The 19,104-nt window shown below is 48.1% G+C and overlaps 1 protein-coding gene across 1 annotated transcript in view; it reads left to right on the forward strand.

The window, feature by feature from the left end:
- The first annotated feature begins 5,112 nt into the window (after window positions 1-5,112).
- Window positions 5,113-19,104, forward strand: part of LOC138301383 (E3 ubiquitin-protein ligase TRIM11-like) — a 194,872-nt gene continuing 180,880 nt past the window's right edge. Inside the window, exons 1-2 of the mRNA XM_069241818.1 lie at window positions 5,113-5,756; window positions 15,683-15,778. Coding sequence (XP_069097919.1) covers window positions 5,340-5,756; window positions 15,683-15,778 — 513 coding nt within the window. The 5' untranslated portion in view covers window positions 5,113-5,339. The remainder of the gene's footprint in view (window positions 5,757-15,682; window positions 15,779-19,104) is intronic.

Here is a 19,104-nt window from a genome sequence, read left to right on the forward strand (position 1 = left end):
TGTGTCCCAGACCACTGCCATCTTGAATGCAGAGGTGTGAGGGCACAATGGAAGCCTCTGAGTGGCCAGTGGCAGCAGGTGACGTCAGAGACCCCTCCTGATAGGTGCTTACCTGGTTAGGTAGCCAATCCTCCTCTGATGGCTATTTAGGGTCTCTGCTGAGGGTTTCTCGTCAGATAACAAATGCAAGAGCTCACCAGAGATCCTCTGCATCTCCCTCTTCGACTTCTGCCAAGGATCGACCGCTGACTGCTCCAGGACGCCTACAAAACTGCAACAAAATAGCAAGACGACTACGAGCAACATTGTAGTGCCTAATCCTGCCAGCCTTCTTGACTGTTTCCTGGTGGTGCATTCTCTGAGGGCTGTCTGCCTTCACCCTACACTGGAAGCCAAGAAGAAATCTCCTGTGGGTCGACGGAATCTTGCCCCTGCTAACGCAGGCACCAAACTTCTTCTTCACCGGTCCTCTGGGTTCCCCCCTCATCTCGACGAGCTTGGTCCCTGGAACACAGGAGCTGGATCCAAGTGACTCCGACAGTCCAGTGGTCCTTCTGTCCAAATTTGGTGGTGGTAAGTCCTTGCCTCCCCATTCCAGACAGTAATCCTGTGTACTGCGTGAACTGCAGCTGCTAGGGCTTCTGTGCACTCTTTCAAGGAATCCTCTGTGCGCAGCATAGCCCAGGTCCCCAGCACTCCGTCCTGCATTTCTCAACTCGCTGAGTTGACCACCGGCTTCGTGGGACCCTCCTTTGAAGTGTTGAGATGACCACAGTGCTCAGATTTCTTGAATGCCTGTTCAAGTGCTTCTGCGGGTGCTGCCTGCTTCTGCATGAACTCTCTGTGTTGCCGAGCGCCCCCTCTGTCTCCTCCTCCAAGGGGCAATGTCCTGGTCCTTCCTTGGCCCGGGCAGCACCCATTTTCTTCAACCGCGACCTTTTCAACTAGCAAGGCTTGTTAGCGGTCTTTCTGCATGGAAACAACTCTGCATCCTCCAGCACACCGTGGGACATCTTCTGTGTAACGGAAAAGTTCCTGGCATCTTCCGTTGTTGCAGAATCTTCAGCTTCTTCCACCCGGAGGCAGCCCTTTTGCACCTTCATCTGGGGTTTAGTGGGCTCTTGCCCCCCCCCCGGACACTTGCTATAGGAAAGTACCATCTTGCCTGGCATGTTACCCCCATATTTCACTGTATATATGTTGTTTTAGTCTATGTGTCACTGGGACCCTGCAAGGCAGGGCCCCAGTGCTCATAAGTATGTGCCCTGTATGTGTTCCCTGTGTGATGCCTAACTGTCTCACTGAGGCTCTGCTAACCAGAACCTCAGTGGTTATGCTCTCTCTGCTTTCCAGATTTGTCACAAACAGGCTAGTGACTAAATTTACCAATTCACATTGGCATACTGGTACACCCATATAATTCCCTAGTATATGGTACTGAGGTACCCAGTGTATTGGGGTTCCAGGAGATCTCTATGGGCTGCAGCATTTCTTTTGCCACCCATAGGGAGCTCTGACAATTCTTACACAGGCCTGCTACTGCAGCCTGCGTGAAATAACGTCCATGTTATTTCACAGCCATTTCCCACTGCACTTAAGTAACTTATAAGTCACCTATATGTCTAACCTTCACCTGGTGAAGGTTGGGTGCATAGTTACTTAGTGTTTGTGCACCATGGCTCTAGCCAAGGTGCCCCAACATTGTTTAGGACAAATTCCCCGGACTTTGTGAGTGCGGGGACACTATTACACACTTGCACTGTACATAGGTCACTACCTATGTACAGCGTCACAATGGTAACTCCGAACATGGCCATGTAACATGTCTACGATCATGGAATTGTCACCCCAATGCCATTCTGGCATTGGGGGGACAATTCCATGATCCCCCGGGTCTCTAGCACAGTACCCGGGTACTGCCAAACTGCCTTTCCGGGGTCTCCACTGCAGCTGCTGCCAACCCCTCAGACAGGTTTCTGCCCTCCTGGGGTCCAGGCAGCCCTGGCCCAGGAAGGCAGAGCAAAGGACTTTCTCTGAGAGAGGGTGTAACACCTTCTCCCTTTGAAAATAGGTGTGAGGGCTGGGGAGGAGTAGCCTCCCCCAGCCTCTGGAAATGCTTTGATGGGCACAGATGGTTCCCATCTCTGCATAAGCCAGTCTACACCGGTTCAGGGATCCCCCAGCCCTGCTCTGGCACGAAACTGGACAAAGGAAAGGGGAGTGACCACTCCCCTGACCTGCACCTCCCAGGGGAGGTGCCCAGAGCTCCTCCAGTGTGTCCCAGATAGGCTCTTACCTCTCTTGGTAGCCAATCCTCCTTCCTAGGTAGCCAAACCTCCTTTTCTGGCTATTTAGGGTCTCTGCTTTGGGGAATTCTTCAGATAACGAATGCAAGAGCTCATCAGAGTTCCACTGCATCTCTCTCTTCACCTTCTGCCAAAGGATAGACCGCTGACTGCTCAGGACGCCTGCAAAACCGCAACAAAGTAGCAAGATGACTACTAGCAACCTTGTATCGCTTCATCCTGCCAGCTTTCTCGACTGTTTCCAGGTGGTGCATGCTCTGGGGGTAGCCTGCCTCCTCTGTGCACCAGGAGCTCTAAAGAAATCTCCTGTGGGTCGACGGAATCTTCCCCCTGCAACCGCAGGCACCAAAAGACTGCATCACTGGTCCTCTGGGTCCCCTCTCAGCACGATGAACGTGGTCCCTGGAATTCAGCAACTCTGTCCGCATGACTCCCACAGTCCAGTGACTTTTCAGTCCAAGTTTGGTGGAGGTAAGTCCTTGCCTCCCCACGCTAGACTGCATTGCTGGGTACCGTGTGATTTGCAGCTGCTCCGGCTCCTGTGCACTCTCCCAGGATTTCCTTCGTGCACAGCCAAGCTTGGATCCCCGACACTACTTCCTGCAGTGCACAACCTTCTGAGTTGTCCACCGGCGTCGTGGGACTCCCTTTTGTGACTTCGGGTGGACTCCGGTTCACTTTTCTTCAAAGTGCCTGTTCAGGTACTTCTACAGATGCTGCCTGCTTCTCTGCGGGCTCCCTACGTTGCTGGGCACCCCCTCTATCTCCTCCTCCAAGTGGCGACACCCTGGTCCCTCCTGGACCACAGCAGCACCCAAAAACCTACACTGCAACCCTTGCAGCTAGCAAGGCTTGTTCGCAGTCTTTCTGCGTGGGAACACCTCTTCAAGCTTCATCGCGACGTGTGACATCCATCCTCCAAAGGGGAAGTTCCTAGTCCTCTTCTTTCTTGCAGAACTCCAAACTTCTTCCAACAGGTGGCAGCTTCCTTGCACCCTCAGCTGGCATTTCCTGGGCTCCTGCCCACTCTCGACACTGTCGCGACTATTGGACTTGGTACCCTTGTCTTACAGGTACTCAGGTCTGGAACTCCACTGTTGTTGCATTGCTGGTGTTTGTTCTTCCTGCAGAATCCCCCTATCACGACTTCTGTGCTCTCTGGGGGTAGTAGGTGCACTTTACACCTACCTTTCAGGGTCTTGGGGTGGGCTATTTTTCTAACCCTCACTGTTTTCTTACAGTCCCAGCGACCCTCTACAAGCTCACATAGGTTTGGGGTCCATTCTTTGTTCGCATTCTACTTTTGGAGTATATGGTTTGTGTTGCCCCTATACCTATGTGCTCCTATTGCAATCTATTGTAACTTATCACTGCTTGCATTACTTTTCTTGCTATTACCTGCATAATTTTGGTTTGTGTACATATATCTTGTGTATATATCTTATCCTCATACTGAGGGTACTCACTGAGATACTTTTGCCATATTGTCATAAAAATAAAGTACCTTTATTTTTAGTACCTCTGTGTATTGTGTTTTCTTTTGATATTGTGCATATGACACCAGTGGTATAGTAGGAGCTTTACATGTCTCCTAGTTCAGCCTAAGCTGCTTTGCCATAGCTACCTTCTATCAGCCTAAGCTGCTAGAAACATCTCTTCTGCACTAATAAGGGATAACTGGACCTGGCACAAGGTGAAAGTACCTCTGGTACCCACTACAAGCCAGGCCAGCCTCCTACACTTGCGTGACCCTTGAACTTGGTCCCCTTCCTTTGCAGGTCCTCAGGTCCAGGAATTGCTCAGGTCATTGCTTTGCAGTCAGTTGTTGCTTTTGCAGAATCTCCTATCACTACTTTAGAGTGTTTCTGGGGTAGTAGGGTAACTTTACTCCTACTTTCCAGGGTCTTGGGGTGGGGTATCTTAGACACCCTTACTCTCCCAACGACCCTCTACACACTACACTAGGCCTGGGGTCCATATGTGGTTCACATTCCACTTTTAGAGTATATGGTTTGTGTCGCCCCTAGGCCTATTGCATCCTATTGTATTCTACAGTGTTTGCACTACTTTTCTAACTGTGTACAAACCTGATTTTGGTTTGTGTGTATATTTTGTGTATTTTACTTACCTCCTAAGGGAGTATATCCTCTGAGATATTTTTGGCACATTGTCACTAAAATAAAGTACCTTTATTTTTAGTAACTCTGAGTATTGTGATTCTTATGATATAGTGCTATATGATATAAGTGGTATAGTAGGAGCTTTGCATGTCTCCTAGTTCAGCCTAAGCTGCTGTGCAAAAGCTACCTCTATCAGCCTAAGCTGCTAGAACACTACTAATCAGGGATAACTGGGCCTGGCACAAGGTATAAGTACCATCAGGTGCCCACTATAAGCCACGACCTGACCAGTATTTCTATTGTGAGGGTAGTAAAAACAATGAGAAACGCAGCAAAAATGTTTTTTGTGCCTTTGAAACACAAAAATTTAAATGTTGAATACACTACAAATGTATTTTCGATCTTTTTATGTGTTTCCTAAATGATTATAAAAGTGAACCTGCAGAATTGGCATGTTAAAAATAATACAGAGCATTTTACAGAAAAGCTCCCGGTACTTAACAGAATATCAAAAAATAACCACACGATCCCTAAATGTTGTCAAACCTGGAGGTAAAACACAGACAGCAGAGGAGTCAGTCCTCCTCCTGCTCTGTGACTGTAACATGAACCAGGAAGTCCCAGCGCACACAGAGAAAGGTAGACACACAGACACACCCACTTCACACAGAGAGGGACAGATACACAGACACACCCACTTCACACAGAGAGGGACAGACACACAGAGGGGGGCAGACACACAGACACACCCACTTCACACAGAGGGGGGCAGACACACAGACACACCCACTTCACACAGAGAGGGGCAGTCACACAGAGAGGGGCAGACACGCAGAGAGGGCCAGACACACAGACACACCCACTTCAGAAACAGAGAATCGAAACTTAAGGATACCTCCTGCATTTCTGAATCATGGCGGCGGCAGCTCAGCTCGGGAGCCTCAAGGAAGAGGCCACTTGTTCCATCTGTTTGGAGTATTTTACTGATCCGGTGATGATTATTGATTGTGGACACAACTTCTGCCGTTCCTGCATCACTCAGAGCTGGGAGGGAGGAGATGGAAACTTCCCCTGTCCACAGTGCAGGGGAATATCTCCTGGGAAAAACCTCCGACCCAACAGGCAACTGGGGAACATGGTGGAAATGTTAAAACAGCTTCATCTGCCCCCCGTGAAGCCCCCAGAGGAGAGTCTGTGTGAGAAACATGAAGAGAAACTGAGGTTGTTCTGTGCAGAGGATCAGAGGATGATATGCTGGGTCTGCCGGGAGTCCAAGGAGCATAAAACTCACTCAGCAAGTCCTGTAGAGGAGGCTGCAGAGGAGTACAAGGTATGTCTGTGGGCATTGAGGGATCATAAGATAACACTGGAAGCCCCATTGAGGAGGCAGCCATACAGCAGCTATGTGTGCAAGTATTCCGAGGTTATAAGTCAGGGTCACGACATGTCAGACTTACATCTTCATGGGCCCCAAAGTAAAGTTCTACTGTAGCATTTGCTGCGTGACGAAGCCTGGTCTGTGGATCCCTCACAGGATGACTGTAAGTTGGGGTGTGCAGTGATTAAAGGCTCCTCATGAGCAGCTCAGAGTCTCTGACCTTACCTCAAGTTGCTGAACACTGAACCCATGTTCTGGGTGATCTGGACAAGTCCTCTCCAAGTAGACCGTCCACCTCTTGGGTCCTTCAGCAGCAGCACCAGAGTTTTTCCTCAGGCCTGGAGTACAGCGCTTACACATGGTCTTTGCCTTTCTCTTCACTGCTGTGCAGTGCTCCTTAAAGGTAAAAGGGGAACATTGAATATCCTGCAGGGGTCAGCTGATAGTTGGCGTCAATCCAACTGTCCAGTCAGATTCATAGTTAGCCCCAGACTTTTGGGAGGAACCAGTGAACTTGCGAGCGAACCACATATGGTCTCTCCTTCCATCAGAAGAGATATTCAACCCAGACAGTTGTACTCAGCCCTAAAAACATTCTACTGAAGGGCCGGGGGTGTAAGGAGTAGTGAGGGGGTCAAGGTGATACAAAGAGTAGGGGGACTGTACGCACTGACTACAGAATCTGATTCACCCTACAACAGAAAACATTCCACACACTGAGGCCCCATCGCTGCACAGGGGAACCCCACAAGCCCTGCAACCCATAGACCTGGGCCTGAAGGTACCCAAGTCTGACAGCACTGTGAGGCCATTCTAATTGCAATACAGCGCTATACACGTCTGTGTCAAAACACCTATCCAACATATAGAAATGGCGATTGAACGAACCCAGATATTTCATCCTGCACAGATTTAGAAGGTAGCACCAGTAGACATTCTCCCGTCAAGGGGCCACAAACACTAGTAGTTTCATGGGAAACATTAAAAGGAATATCACCATGGCTGAGCCTCTATATCCTAATGCAGTCTTGCTCTCTGGTGGCGAGCAATACATCAAAATATAACAAATATATTGGACAGCTAGGGGGTAGCTCACCGCACCACCAGTCAGTTCCCTACAAATCCTCACTGATCAGTTGTCCATGTCTTCTGGGTTAGCTGTCCAACAACCCAAAGCTATGAGTAATACAAAAAAAAACAGAGCGGCAACATCCTGCAGTCAATTACATAAGAGTTACCCAAATTGTTTCAATAAGTTGGATCAGAAAAGCTCCAGATGTCTTGAAATGGTGTTACAATTCTGTATTGTTCCTTCAACTCTCTTCATAGAATACAGCCAATGTGTTTTGCTCATACATCATGAGCTTCTTCAGGGCTTCGAACACCCAAATCTGTGGTCATCCATCTGTATTATCTGAATAGCGAAATCTGGACATACACTCAGTGGGAAACTCTGCTTCCAGTTCGGTTTGTAAACATAGTCCTGAGTCCTCTTTCAGAACTGCCAAAAACAGAGGTAAACAATACAATAAAGAATTGATTTTTATAACACATGGTTAGGACGTCTGGAGCTTTTTTGTTCCAAATTATGGGGAAAAAATAAAATTGTGTAACTCTTATGTAATTGATTGCAGCATTTTACCTCTCCGTTTTGTTGTATTATTCATATAAAAATATAAAGCACTTACAGAGAGACTCGTGGTATGAGTCTCCTGCAGAAGAAGATATTGGGGGTCTGCCAGAATATTAACACAATCAGAGAAGGATGTCACTCTGCTCTAGGACTTTCGTACCTACTGTTCATGGTCTGAATCTGACTGCATTTATCCTGCTGTGAGAACCCCATTCAGAGGTCCACAGGCAAGATGGAGCTACTGGGGCAAACCATGGGGGTTAAGGTTTTTTGCTCCTGATGTCCCAGGGCCCAATCTACTATGGACCATAAGCACCTCAGCCAAGTACTGCTTCAGCACTTGACTCTAACTGGTAGTGTGAGACGATGGTCAAACGCTTCTCAGGGGGGCAGTAGACAGAAGGGCGCAGAGTAGACATCGGGAGGTGAACACTGGCTCACAACTCAAAATATGTCAATAGCAGCAAAAATTATTGTCCAGTCAAATACTTGCGTCTATGAAAAAATTAGTATCTATATATCAACAAAAAGTAAAATATGGCATCACAAACAATACACACAGTTCCTGAGGTCAGTGCTGAAGTGTTTCAATAGGCGGTTCCTGAGTCCCACTCCCCTCTCTCCAGAGGTAGTGGTTATTTCCCAATCACTGTGGGCGACATTCAGGTTAAGCCAAGTGCCCAGGGGTCAGAAGTCGCACTCCAACTCCAATTAAAGTCAAAAGTGTCCCTGCACCGAAGCACTATATGGCAGGTAATTTCCCCCAGGGCCTTCCAGCCTGTCAATCAGTCTTATCCATTCCAGCAGGACCTGCGCAACTGGAGTCTCCAAGATCACTACAGCAGCTGTCTCCGGTGAGTATCGCACATGTGGACTGCAGGGGCAGTGGTCGACTGTCCTTGAGTTCCTCGCAAGGAGTCTTGCGGGGCCTAAGGCCGGGAATCCACAACCAGTGGCAGCCGGTAGGTACAAGTTTGAGGGGGCAGGAGTGGGGAGGCGCACACACACATGCACACTGACTTACACCCATGCATTCACAAGCAGATGCGTGCACACACACTTATTCACAACACTCCCTCACAAATACACATAGATTCATACACACACACACGCAGCAGTCATTAAAAAACAATACTTACCTGCTGCATCTTTCTGGAAGAGAAGCCTCGGTGGTCCCAGGAGGGTTGGGACTGTCGCTTTCCCTCACTCAGCCCCACATTATTTAATCTGTATGTACTCCCACTGGCCAACACTGTTCATTCACATAGGTTGGCCTTAGTGTCACATGCAGATGACACGCATGTAATTTTGTACCTGATACCTAGCACCATTCAAACCACATACAAATTAAAATCTTATCTCAGGGAAGTTACAGATTGGATGCCTAATAGCAGGTTAAAGCTCAATGGCGAGAACACAGAGGTCCTAGTGGTACGCAAAGATAAGACCAGGTGGCAGAAACTCTCATGGGCAGAGTATCTGGGTGACAGTCCAAAGCCATCCCAAGCATTAAAAAGCCTGGGTGTCTGGATAGAAGACAAGCTTACTATGGACACTCAAGTTAACAAAGTGGCAGGGGAATGCTTTGGCATGCCAAGATTAATAGTGAAATTCCTGCATTTGCTACCTTTCCCCACAAGAAAAATAGTGGTACAGAGTCTTATAAATTCTCGCCTTTACGGAAACACCCTGTATTTAGGAAGTCCGAAACACAGAATTAAAAGGCTGCGAGTAATGCAAAATGTAGCGGCTAGAACGCTTTATCAAATTCCAAAAATTGGCTCCCTGTTCAAAAACAAAAATTATTTGAAGGCCCTGTGCATAGCACATTGGGCCATTCAAGGGAAAGTCCCCGATCATCTGGACACATTTCAAGTCCTATGTTCCAGGAAGAGCCCTGTGCTCAAGTGACCAAGGTCTTCTGGTGGTACCAAAGATCAATAGAGTAAGGAGTGGAGGTCGTTCTTTTGCTTTTCTCACAGCCAAGCTCTGGAATGACCTCCCGTTGTTCCTCAGAAAGCAATCGTCAGAAGCCAGTTTTAGGAAAATGTTAAAAATACACCTCTTTTAACTTCAGTTTCAGGATTTTAATGTGGGCCTGTAAAGGGTTGTTTTGCATCTAGTGTGGGGAAGCCTGGTTTGGGAAGCCATGCCCTATACAAGCACCTTTGCATTGAATCATTGGTTGACCTACCTTGTCACAGAGTAGGATGGAATCAGAAAGATTGCTGACCCCACCAACTCTATGACAATGTGTCAGTGATAGACACTTGCCCCTGGGCACTTCAGGACTTAAACCCGAAGCGCCCAGGTATGAAGCTATTACTGATTCTCTCCTTCATCAGGAGAGGGAGGGCCCTGGGGACCTTTGCTAGGCTGAAGAGGTCACACCCACAGGAGCTGTGACATTCTCAGCCCAGCAAAGTTCAGCTCAGGCAGCCAGGAGCCTATGCATTTAGCTCATGTCTCGCTCCTGGCTGCCTGTCCTGAAAAAAAAGAGAGGCTAACCTTTGCTCAACCTGACAGACACTTTTTATGCCCAAAAGGTGCAGGAGTGTGGCCCCTCCGCCCTCAAAGACAGGCCACTGCTGTCCTCAATGCTCCTCCGATGTTGATAAGTATCTTTGGATCCTCTTCACAGGTGGGGTGGGGGGAATGTGATACTCCTGGTGCAGATACACTGTCAGGGCTTGGGCCCATGTGAGTTACCATGGTGATTTCTTCCTCTCAACAGTGGTCTCAACCACATTCATGCTTGCCTTTTCTCGGTATCCCCACCTGCATATGGACTCACTGTCCTCACTCCGCACACGGGCTATAGCCCAATGGGCATGGCAGCAATCATTGCAGCGGTCCCACCTGGCATACAGGGTTGCCGACTTGAGTCTGCACATGAGCTACAGCCCAGTCGCCACAGAAGTTATCTTCACAACAGCCCCACCTGGCCTACAGGGATCCTGTCTTCCCTTTGCACACAGGCTACAGTCCAACTGGTTTAGAAGCTGTGTCCTCACACCTCACTTCAGAGATCCAATCACCAGAATCTCACACTGGGCCCTGCTCCCTCAAATGCTCTCCTTTGCCTCACAGGGCATACTGGTCTTGGCTAACAGACAGGTACTGGTGCTCCAGTCACAGGTGGTCTTAGAATCCCTGGGTGATATCCCCTCACCCAGCTGGGAGAGTGGCAAGCCTTGGCCCCAGTCCAAGTCACAAGCTTCCCAACATCACCCAGCCAGACTGACTTCTTAACAGTTGACAATTTTGAGGGCCTCAATATCCCTTTTCTATAGTCCATTTCCTGACACCAAATGTGATTTAGGCGCTGAGAATTTGTAGTTGGGGGTCTGCTTCCTTTTAACTGCCCTCTCCTCTAACTCCTTTTAAGTGCATTCTCCTCTGCCTGCTATTCTTCCAGAAAGCCATCTGTCACGGTAGGGGAAACTCCAAATCCGATAGCCCCACAGCACAGGCCACGGCAGTGACTAGAGTTTCAGATCTGGGTGTCAGCCACAGCTAAATGTGTATCAAAAGTGAACCCAAGGGTCTCAGTCGTTCTTTTTATGGTTATCTAATCAGCCCCATGTCCTTCCTGAGATGTGCCCAGACCCCTTTCAAGTGATCTCTCTCTGAATCAGAGAGTACCCTCTGAAGTATACTGAAGAGCCTGGCTCTCCCTTCCTCCAGTGTGTTCACAGCTCACAGGAATGCAGCAATCCAAAAATCTCTCTAGGCCAGGGTCTTCAAGCTTTTTTACTCTGAGCCCCTCCCACCCTAAGTGTTTTGACAAAGGGCCCCCTCCAACACTTTATGAAAAGACGTGGGGGCTGTGGGGCAGGGCTGGGTGCAGGAGGTTGGGTATAAGATCATTTTTCAGGTACTTTTTCAGTATCTCACAAGCCACACTAAATGTGAAACTTCTAAATGAGAAAGTATGTAAAAAACTGGAATGGACAAGCAATACTACTCCCATTATTTGGGGTCTTGTGAACCCCTCACTCTCCTGGGACACAATACAGCTGCACTTTCTGCTTTAATGATAGCTACAGCCCTGAGGGTGTCCCCTCTGTCTCCTTCACCATTTTCCCACCAAGCATGGCCATCATTCCGATTTTGAAACAGACTCTCCTTTTCAGACAAAATGAGCCTTCAAATGTTGCCTGCCTCTTTGTAGAAAGGATGCTCTCAGCCCTAAGGCTATCCACCATGGCTCAATTGTAATGTAAGACAGTCATAATTGTGATGCAGTGGGCCCTTCACATTCCTGGGCTCCCGCGCCCCTGCCTCACTAATGAGAGCTAAAGCATTGTGAAGCAGGAAGTCTGCTCTGCCCCCTATAAAACCACCCCCTGCCTTAATTTCTGCCATCTCTCTGAGGCTCAAGTTAAGGTGTCTTCTCTGCTTCATTCTTCTCCTCGCTTAGGCCATTGGTTCCATGCCCAATGTAACACTGGCACAACAAGGGTGCACTGAGTCCTGACGCAAGCATGGAATGAAGGTAAAACAGCCATGATAGAGGTTGCGTTGGGCCCTCACAACCCTGGGCCCCTGCACTACACCTGCAGCACCAATAATAACTACTACTCTGTCCACACTACTGGGCCATCACACCTACGCCTGAGGCTCAAAGGTAGCTCTGCTCCTTTATGTCAATAAACAGGAAACGGTCCCACATCTCACCCCCCTGATGCTTGGGACCTGTTCCCTGTGCAGCCAGAGGTCTTGGACCCAAATGCTAACAAGGGAAATGGCTCACCACCCTCCTTTTTGCTAGTAACATTTCCGTAATTGGGGTCTAGTGGTCCCCTCACACCACTGCCCCAGTGCCCATACACCTGATGCACTAATGGTAGAGTCTACATTTCTCAGTACTTTTTTCAGGGCATCTCTTTGAGGAAGTGAAGAAGCTTTCACTGTCCATTTGTAAATATAAAGATTAGACTTCACCTAGCGACTTAGCTCCCCCTTCTCTAGGCTATCTCTTTCAGCCCATGCATTGATTTTGCTCCATTCTGCTTTCTGCTGGGCCGTTCTCTGAAGCCCCAGGGCTCAGGGCAATGAGGGCTCTGAATATAAGCCACCCCCTGGACTCACAGAAGTATCATGATGACAATATTTATTATTTTTGAGAGATAATGCAAGGTTGCTGAGTTTTGGAAAGTGTCTGTTAGACTTGGCATCGTTGGAATGGTCTCCCCTAACATTTTGCCCCTACTGCTCAGGTTGTTTCTGTGTGCTGGAATCTGGTTTTGCTGTTTTGTTTGCTCTGGGCACTTTACCACTGCTGACCAGTGCTAAAGTGTAAGTGTTCCCTGTATAAATTATATGTGTACATTGGCATATCCATGATTGGCACATTTGATCTACTAGTAAGTCCCTGGTAAAATGCCCTAGAACTGCCCAGGGCCTGTAAATCAAATTCTACTAGTGGGCCTGCAACACTGGTTGTGCCACCCACATTAGTAGCCCTGTAAACATAGCTCAAACCTGCCACTGCAGTGTCTGTGAGTGCAGTTTTTAAACTGCCAATCTGACATGGCAAGTGTACCCACTTGCCAGCCCCAAACCTTCCCTTTTTATAAATGTAAGGCACCCGTAGTGTAGTCCCTGGGTAGTCTCAGGGGCTGGGTGCAGTGAATGTTGAAGGTAGGACATGTACTGGTGTGTTTTACATGTCCTGATAGTGAAATGCTGTCAAATTCGTTTTTCACTGTTGCAAGGCTATCTCTCTCATAGGTTAACATGAGGACTGCCTTTAAATACCTTTTAAGTGCAGTTTTCCTTTGGGAGCAGATAGAGATATGGAGTTTGAGGTCTCTGAACTCACAATTTAAAAATACATCTTTTGGTAAAGTTGGTTTTTAAATTGTCAGTTTGAAAATGCCACATTTAGAAAGTGGGCATTTTTTTGCTTAAACCATTCTGTGACTCTGCCTACTTGTGTATTCCTTGTCTAGGTCAGACTGACAGTTGGGCTGTTTATGAATCTCTACTAGACAGTGATACAAAGGGAACTGGGGTGTAGCCTGCAGATCTTGATGGGCCAACTGGGCTAGGCTGGAAGGGGGAGTGTTTACTTACACCCAAAAGGGCTGTGCCTGCCCTCACACAATGCAGTCTCCAGCCCCCTGCCATAAGTCTGGAGCCAGGCCTGAGAAAGGTAGGATCTTGCCAACAACAGAGACTTTCCTTTGAAGTTTGCCAACTTCAAAAGGCAGGAAAGGGTATAAGTAGTGGACCCAAACCCCCAGGCATTTAGATTACTTCAAGATTCAAGAGGAACCTCTGCCAAGGACAAGAGCTTGAGGTGGAATACACCTCCTTTGCCTGTGACTGTGCTTTGCTGGGTTGGCCTGCAGTTGCTGATTCTGCCTGAAAGACTGGACTTTGTGGTGTATTCATGCTTGAGATGTATCTCCAAGGGCTTGGACTGAGCTTGCCTCTTGTTTTGAAGTTTCAGGGACAGCAAAGACTTCACCAACCAGTCTCTGAGTTCACCTGCTGTGGACTCTTGCTCGCCATACCAGTTCCTGGGCCCCCAGAAGTGAAATCTGGTGAAAATCCCAGTAAAATAACTTCGGATGACTCCGAGCACTTTGCAAGGACGCCCATCCACCAAACCCTTGAAGAAGCCTGCACCTGAAGCCATGGACCTCGCTGAAGTGCGATGACCAGACCGACAACGCAGGCCCAACTTCGCCGCAGCCGCTGACGTCCAGAGCACTCATGAGATCAGAGTGTCGTACCACCGACATTCGTGACACCAGACTCGGTAGCAGTGCTTGCGACCCTGTGGCGTGATCTCAACCTCGTGAGGTTGCCCCACAGCATCTTGACCTGCCGGACATCCACCCTGCCGGAACTGTAAGGGACCGACACCTCGCACTGACGCCGTCTCACCTCCACCGCTCCGCAGCAAGGACCCGATGCCTCCACTCCTCTGCTCTGCAGCACCAGAAATGAGGCAGCCTCTGATCCAGTGACGTCTCGCTTCCCGACTCCGTGCACCGGCTTGTTTCTTCACTTTTTTATAAGGTATTGTACCTGGGGGTCCTTGTCACTCCGTGACCGGTGCCAGTGGCATTGCATTGTGGGAAACGACTCTGTCACGATGCCGTGATAACACCAAATAGCAGCATTTGTGCTTCTAGGCACTATTTTTGTGTTTAATCTTGCAGCATTCATATCTTTACTTGTATATGTCAGAGTTTTATCGTTTTGGCCTTGTTTTAAACCTGTGTGGTGTCCATTTTGTAGTGTTTTCACTGTATTACTGTGTGTTGGTACAGATACTTTATACATTGCCTTTGGGATAAGCCTGGCTGCTTGTGCCAAGCTCGCAAGGGGGTGAGCAGGGGTTATCCTAGGTGTGTATCTCCTTTACCTTGACTAGATTGAGGGCCCCTGCTTGGACAGAGTGCAAACTGACTGCCAACCAGAGACCCCATTTTTAACAGTGTGTATGGTGCTTGTCCCAGAAGAAAGGAGGTTGGTGGGAGAGGAGCTCAAAAGTTATGGTAGAGTTGATAAGATTGCGGGTCCAGGATACCCTGTATATGACTGCAGGCCTCTCCCCTGAATTTACAATTTGAGTAGTGAATGCTATAACTGTGGGGATGTGAGTAGAACATGAGCCAGGTTTCAGTGAGGAAGAGTACATTTATGTTGTGTTATGTGGCGATGCTAGCGATGTCTGGAGCATGTGCTACCAAACAGTGTGCATTGATGAGGATCTACTGAGTGTTATGCTATGATGTAACCACAGTATGAAGTGTCACAATTTCTATGCTTACAGTTCCAAAATATGTTCTGTTATCTATTGGTACAGATGCAGCAAACACCGTAATTCCACTTAATAGAAACCTGTTAGATTAGATATTTTCACTTGCTCATGTGTTGTTCTGGATTATTTGATAGTGTTACTTGGACATAGTTTGTTCATATACTGGCATAAAGTGCTGCACAGTGTCTCTCTCAAGCAGAAGTAAGGGCCAGTGGTGATGCTAGTTTACCTGGAGTAGGAATTCTGGCACCAGGTCCTTCCGGGTCAGAGCAGGTGACACCTTAGACTATGTCCTTGTCTGGTATACTTGGAGCCTGTACTTACAATCGTGATATGTATGACTGGTTCTTATAATAGCATCACATTAGGTCCGTATTTAAAATATTGATGTATGACAGTCTCAGCCTTTGTCATTGGTGCTCTACTGATCTACACTTATTTCTTGCACTCTCATCTCTGCAGGTAAAACTTCAAGAGTGGCTGCATCATCTCAAGAAAGAGGAGGAATATAAGCTGAAGTCTAAAGTCAAGGAAGAGGAACAGTATAAAGCTATAAGGGTGAGTGGCAGAAGAGAGTGATGTGTACTTGTCTGTCTGTAAATATCTGTGCTTGTGCTGTGAGTGGACCTGTCAAGGATTGAGATGCACAGAAGTCTGTGATACACTCGGTCGTGGCCCCCAGCAGGTGGCACGTAAATATACTGACTGGAGTCACTGTCCTTGATTTTATGGCCAGTGAAATCGACCCAAAGTTATTCCTAAAATTTAAAAAACAAAAAGCACTCTATAAACCTTCAGGTTAGTACTCACAGATTTACATGGTCTGTGTTAGGGATTATATGCACATCTTACTCTGAATGTGTGTTTGTGTGGGTGTGCACACTTATGTTCATGGTTAATGTGCTAATGGATGTGTTTTTGTATGCATGGTTCTGGAGTTATCTGGAACAGTATGCATGTGTAGGTATCTCTATGTTTCTGTGTGTTTGTAGGTGAGTGTGAATATGTATGTGTGTTGCATTTGTGCAGTTGTGTGAGTCTGTGGGTTTGGTTTTGTATGGTCAGATATTATCAATCTATGAGTTTATCAATCCATATATGCATCTGTACGCATGTATGTGTGTCTGTGAGAGTGTGCTTGTGTGAATTTGAATATGTATGGGCTAGGGATAGCAATCTGTGAGTTTGTACAAGACAATGTGCATCTGTATGTGAGTGCACACATCTCTGTGAGTGTGTGCCACAGTGGGGATGTGTATACATAGGTCTGGAAGTATCTATCCATCCATCAGACTGAGCACACTTGGTGTGAGACCCTCCCACGGCAGAGGTGTTAGTAACACAATCATACCATGGTGCTGTGAGTACGGTATTGAACCTCAGCACATCCAGACATCATCTACATAGTAAATCTAGCATGCAAGCACCAACAATGTGTTTATGAATTTCATTTTTTAGGTGTGGAGCTGGTGACACTTGACAAAGCCACATAGATGGCCTCTGCAACCCCAGGACTTATGGCAAAATTGTTGATAGAAACTGCCCTGTCAAGGAAATATTCTTGCTCGTGCACACACTCATGGGAATTATTTTCTGTTTCAAAACAAATTTTATGTTGATTTTGAATTAATGAATATTTCAAAAACCAAGTTCCATATAATCTTGACACATTTCGGGACAAGTAGATTCCCTTCTTCAGGATATTTGCAATTCTAGTCTGGAAACTTCACGGGCACTGCTCAGCTTCAGCCACTGACCTCCAACATTATGGCGGTCATTCTGACCTTGGCGGTTTTCTACCGCCAGGGCAGAGTGCTGCGGAAGCACCGCCAACAGGCTGGCGGTGCTTCCAGGCCAATTCTGACCGCGGCGGTAACGCCGCGGTCAGAAAAGGGAAACCGGTGGTTTCCCGCCGGTTTTCCCCTGGCCAAAAGAATCCTTCATGGCGGCGCTGCAAGCAGCGCCGCCATGGGGATTCCGACCCCCTTACCGCCAGCCTGTTCCTGGCGGTTTAAACCGCCAGGAAGAGGCTGGCGGTAACGGGTGTCGTGGGGCCCCTGGGGGCCCCTGCAGTGTGCATGCACTGGCATGGGCACTGCAGGGGCCCCCTAACAGGGCCCCATATTGATTTTCAGTGTCTGCCTAGCAGACACTGAAAATCGCGACGGGTGCCACTGCACCCGTCGCACACCAGCAACTCCGCCGGCTCCATTCGGAGCCGGCATCCTCGTTGCTGGGGCTTTCCCGCTGGGCGGGCGGGCGGCCTTTTGGCCATCGCCCGCCTGCCCAGCGGGAAAGTCAGAATGACCGCCGCGGTCATTTGACCGCGGTACGGTCTTCTGGCGGCTCCCGCCGGCCGTGCGGTTACCGCGGCCGGCGGGAGTCAGAATGACCCCCTATATGTTCAGCTCAATCATTTCAGCAAGGTTTATCTTTAACAGTCTGATAAATCGGCCACAGTTGAGGTATTGTATTAGAGGGACAGGGCAAAGCTGAACAGAGTGTCCCAGGAGAACGAATGCACATGTGCTGCCTCGGGCTATAAAAAGGGCTGGTGTTAGACTTGACATCTTTGGCATTGTATCCCCCCAAACCTTCCCCTTTTACTCCCTGATTTTGGCTGAACTAGTTTTAGTTGGCATTAGGACTCTGGGAGAGTGGGTCCCCTGCACCCTGTGTCACTAGAACCAGGCTATACCTGAATGTTGAGCCCTAACTAGTGCAAAACCAGTCATGGGATGCTTGCCTTCCAGTTCACAAAGGACCTGCCTTGGCAAGTTCAGCTATCTTGTTCCCATTCAAATAGGGTTGAAACCGATATGCATGTCACTGGGTCCAAACTGTGAGCAAAATAACCAAGGATTGGGATGCGGCTTGAGTGATTACCAGTGGCTGAGATTAATTCAAGAATGCCATCCATCACTTTCTTTGTATACTTTAGTGTGTCGCCCTAGGTGGGATACATGCCTAGACGTGGGTCCAGTGCACACTGTGCCACTGGAACCAAACTACTTAGGGATAATGAGCCCTAACTAAGGCCAAACTGGTTCTGTGTTCCTTGTGTTCCGGTTCAGGGAGGACCTAGAATGGTAGATTGGGCTAGACTGTACTAATTGGAGCAGGGTCAAGACTGATTTGCATTTGGCTGGGTGTAAACTGAGGTGGTATGGTGTGAAAGATAATGATGGGCTAGGTTGCAGCCCGAGTGATTACCAGTAGCTGAGATTAATCCAAGCATTCCATCCATCACTTTTTGATATGCTTTAATGTGTCACTGTAGGTGGGACAGGTATATCTAGATAGGGGTCCTACGCATCCTGTGTCACTAGAGCCAATCTATTCCTGCTTGATGAGCCCTAATTGGTTGAACCCAACCCTGGTTGCTTGTGTTCCTGTTTAGAAACAACTTGACTTGGCGTTCCAGGCTGGAGTGTTCCCATTGGAGCAGGGTCAAGATTGATTTGGATATGGCTGGGTCCAAACTATGGTAGCGTGGTGTGCAAAATAATGAAGAAGTGGGATGAGGCCAGAGTGATTACCAATTGCTTAGACTAATTCAAACATTGCATCCATCACTTTTTTGAATACTTTAGTTTGTTGCCCTACGTGCCCAGATGTGGTTCCGAAGCGCACAGTGTCAATAGATCAGGACAATGCCTGGCTGATGATCATTAACTGGGGCAAAACTGTAAAACTGTCAACTGTAAACTTCACACTTGTATATTGCACTACTCACCCGTTAGGGTCTCAAGGCGCTGTACGCATACCGCTGTGGAACCCCTCCTAGCTTTTCCCTGTGAGGCGCCCACTCCTGGGCACCCCCAGGCATCCAAGCGCTGTCAGGGCCATTGTGGAGATTAAGCAAGGTATTGCCCAGAGTTACA

Source organism: Pleurodeles waltl, chromosome 6 (assembly GCF_031143425.1).
Source record: "Pleurodeles waltl isolate 20211129_DDA chromosome 6, aPleWal1.hap1.20221129, whole genome shotgun sequence".
NCBI lineage: Eukaryota > Metazoa > Chordata > Amphibia > Caudata > Salamandridae > Pleurodeles > Pleurodeles waltl.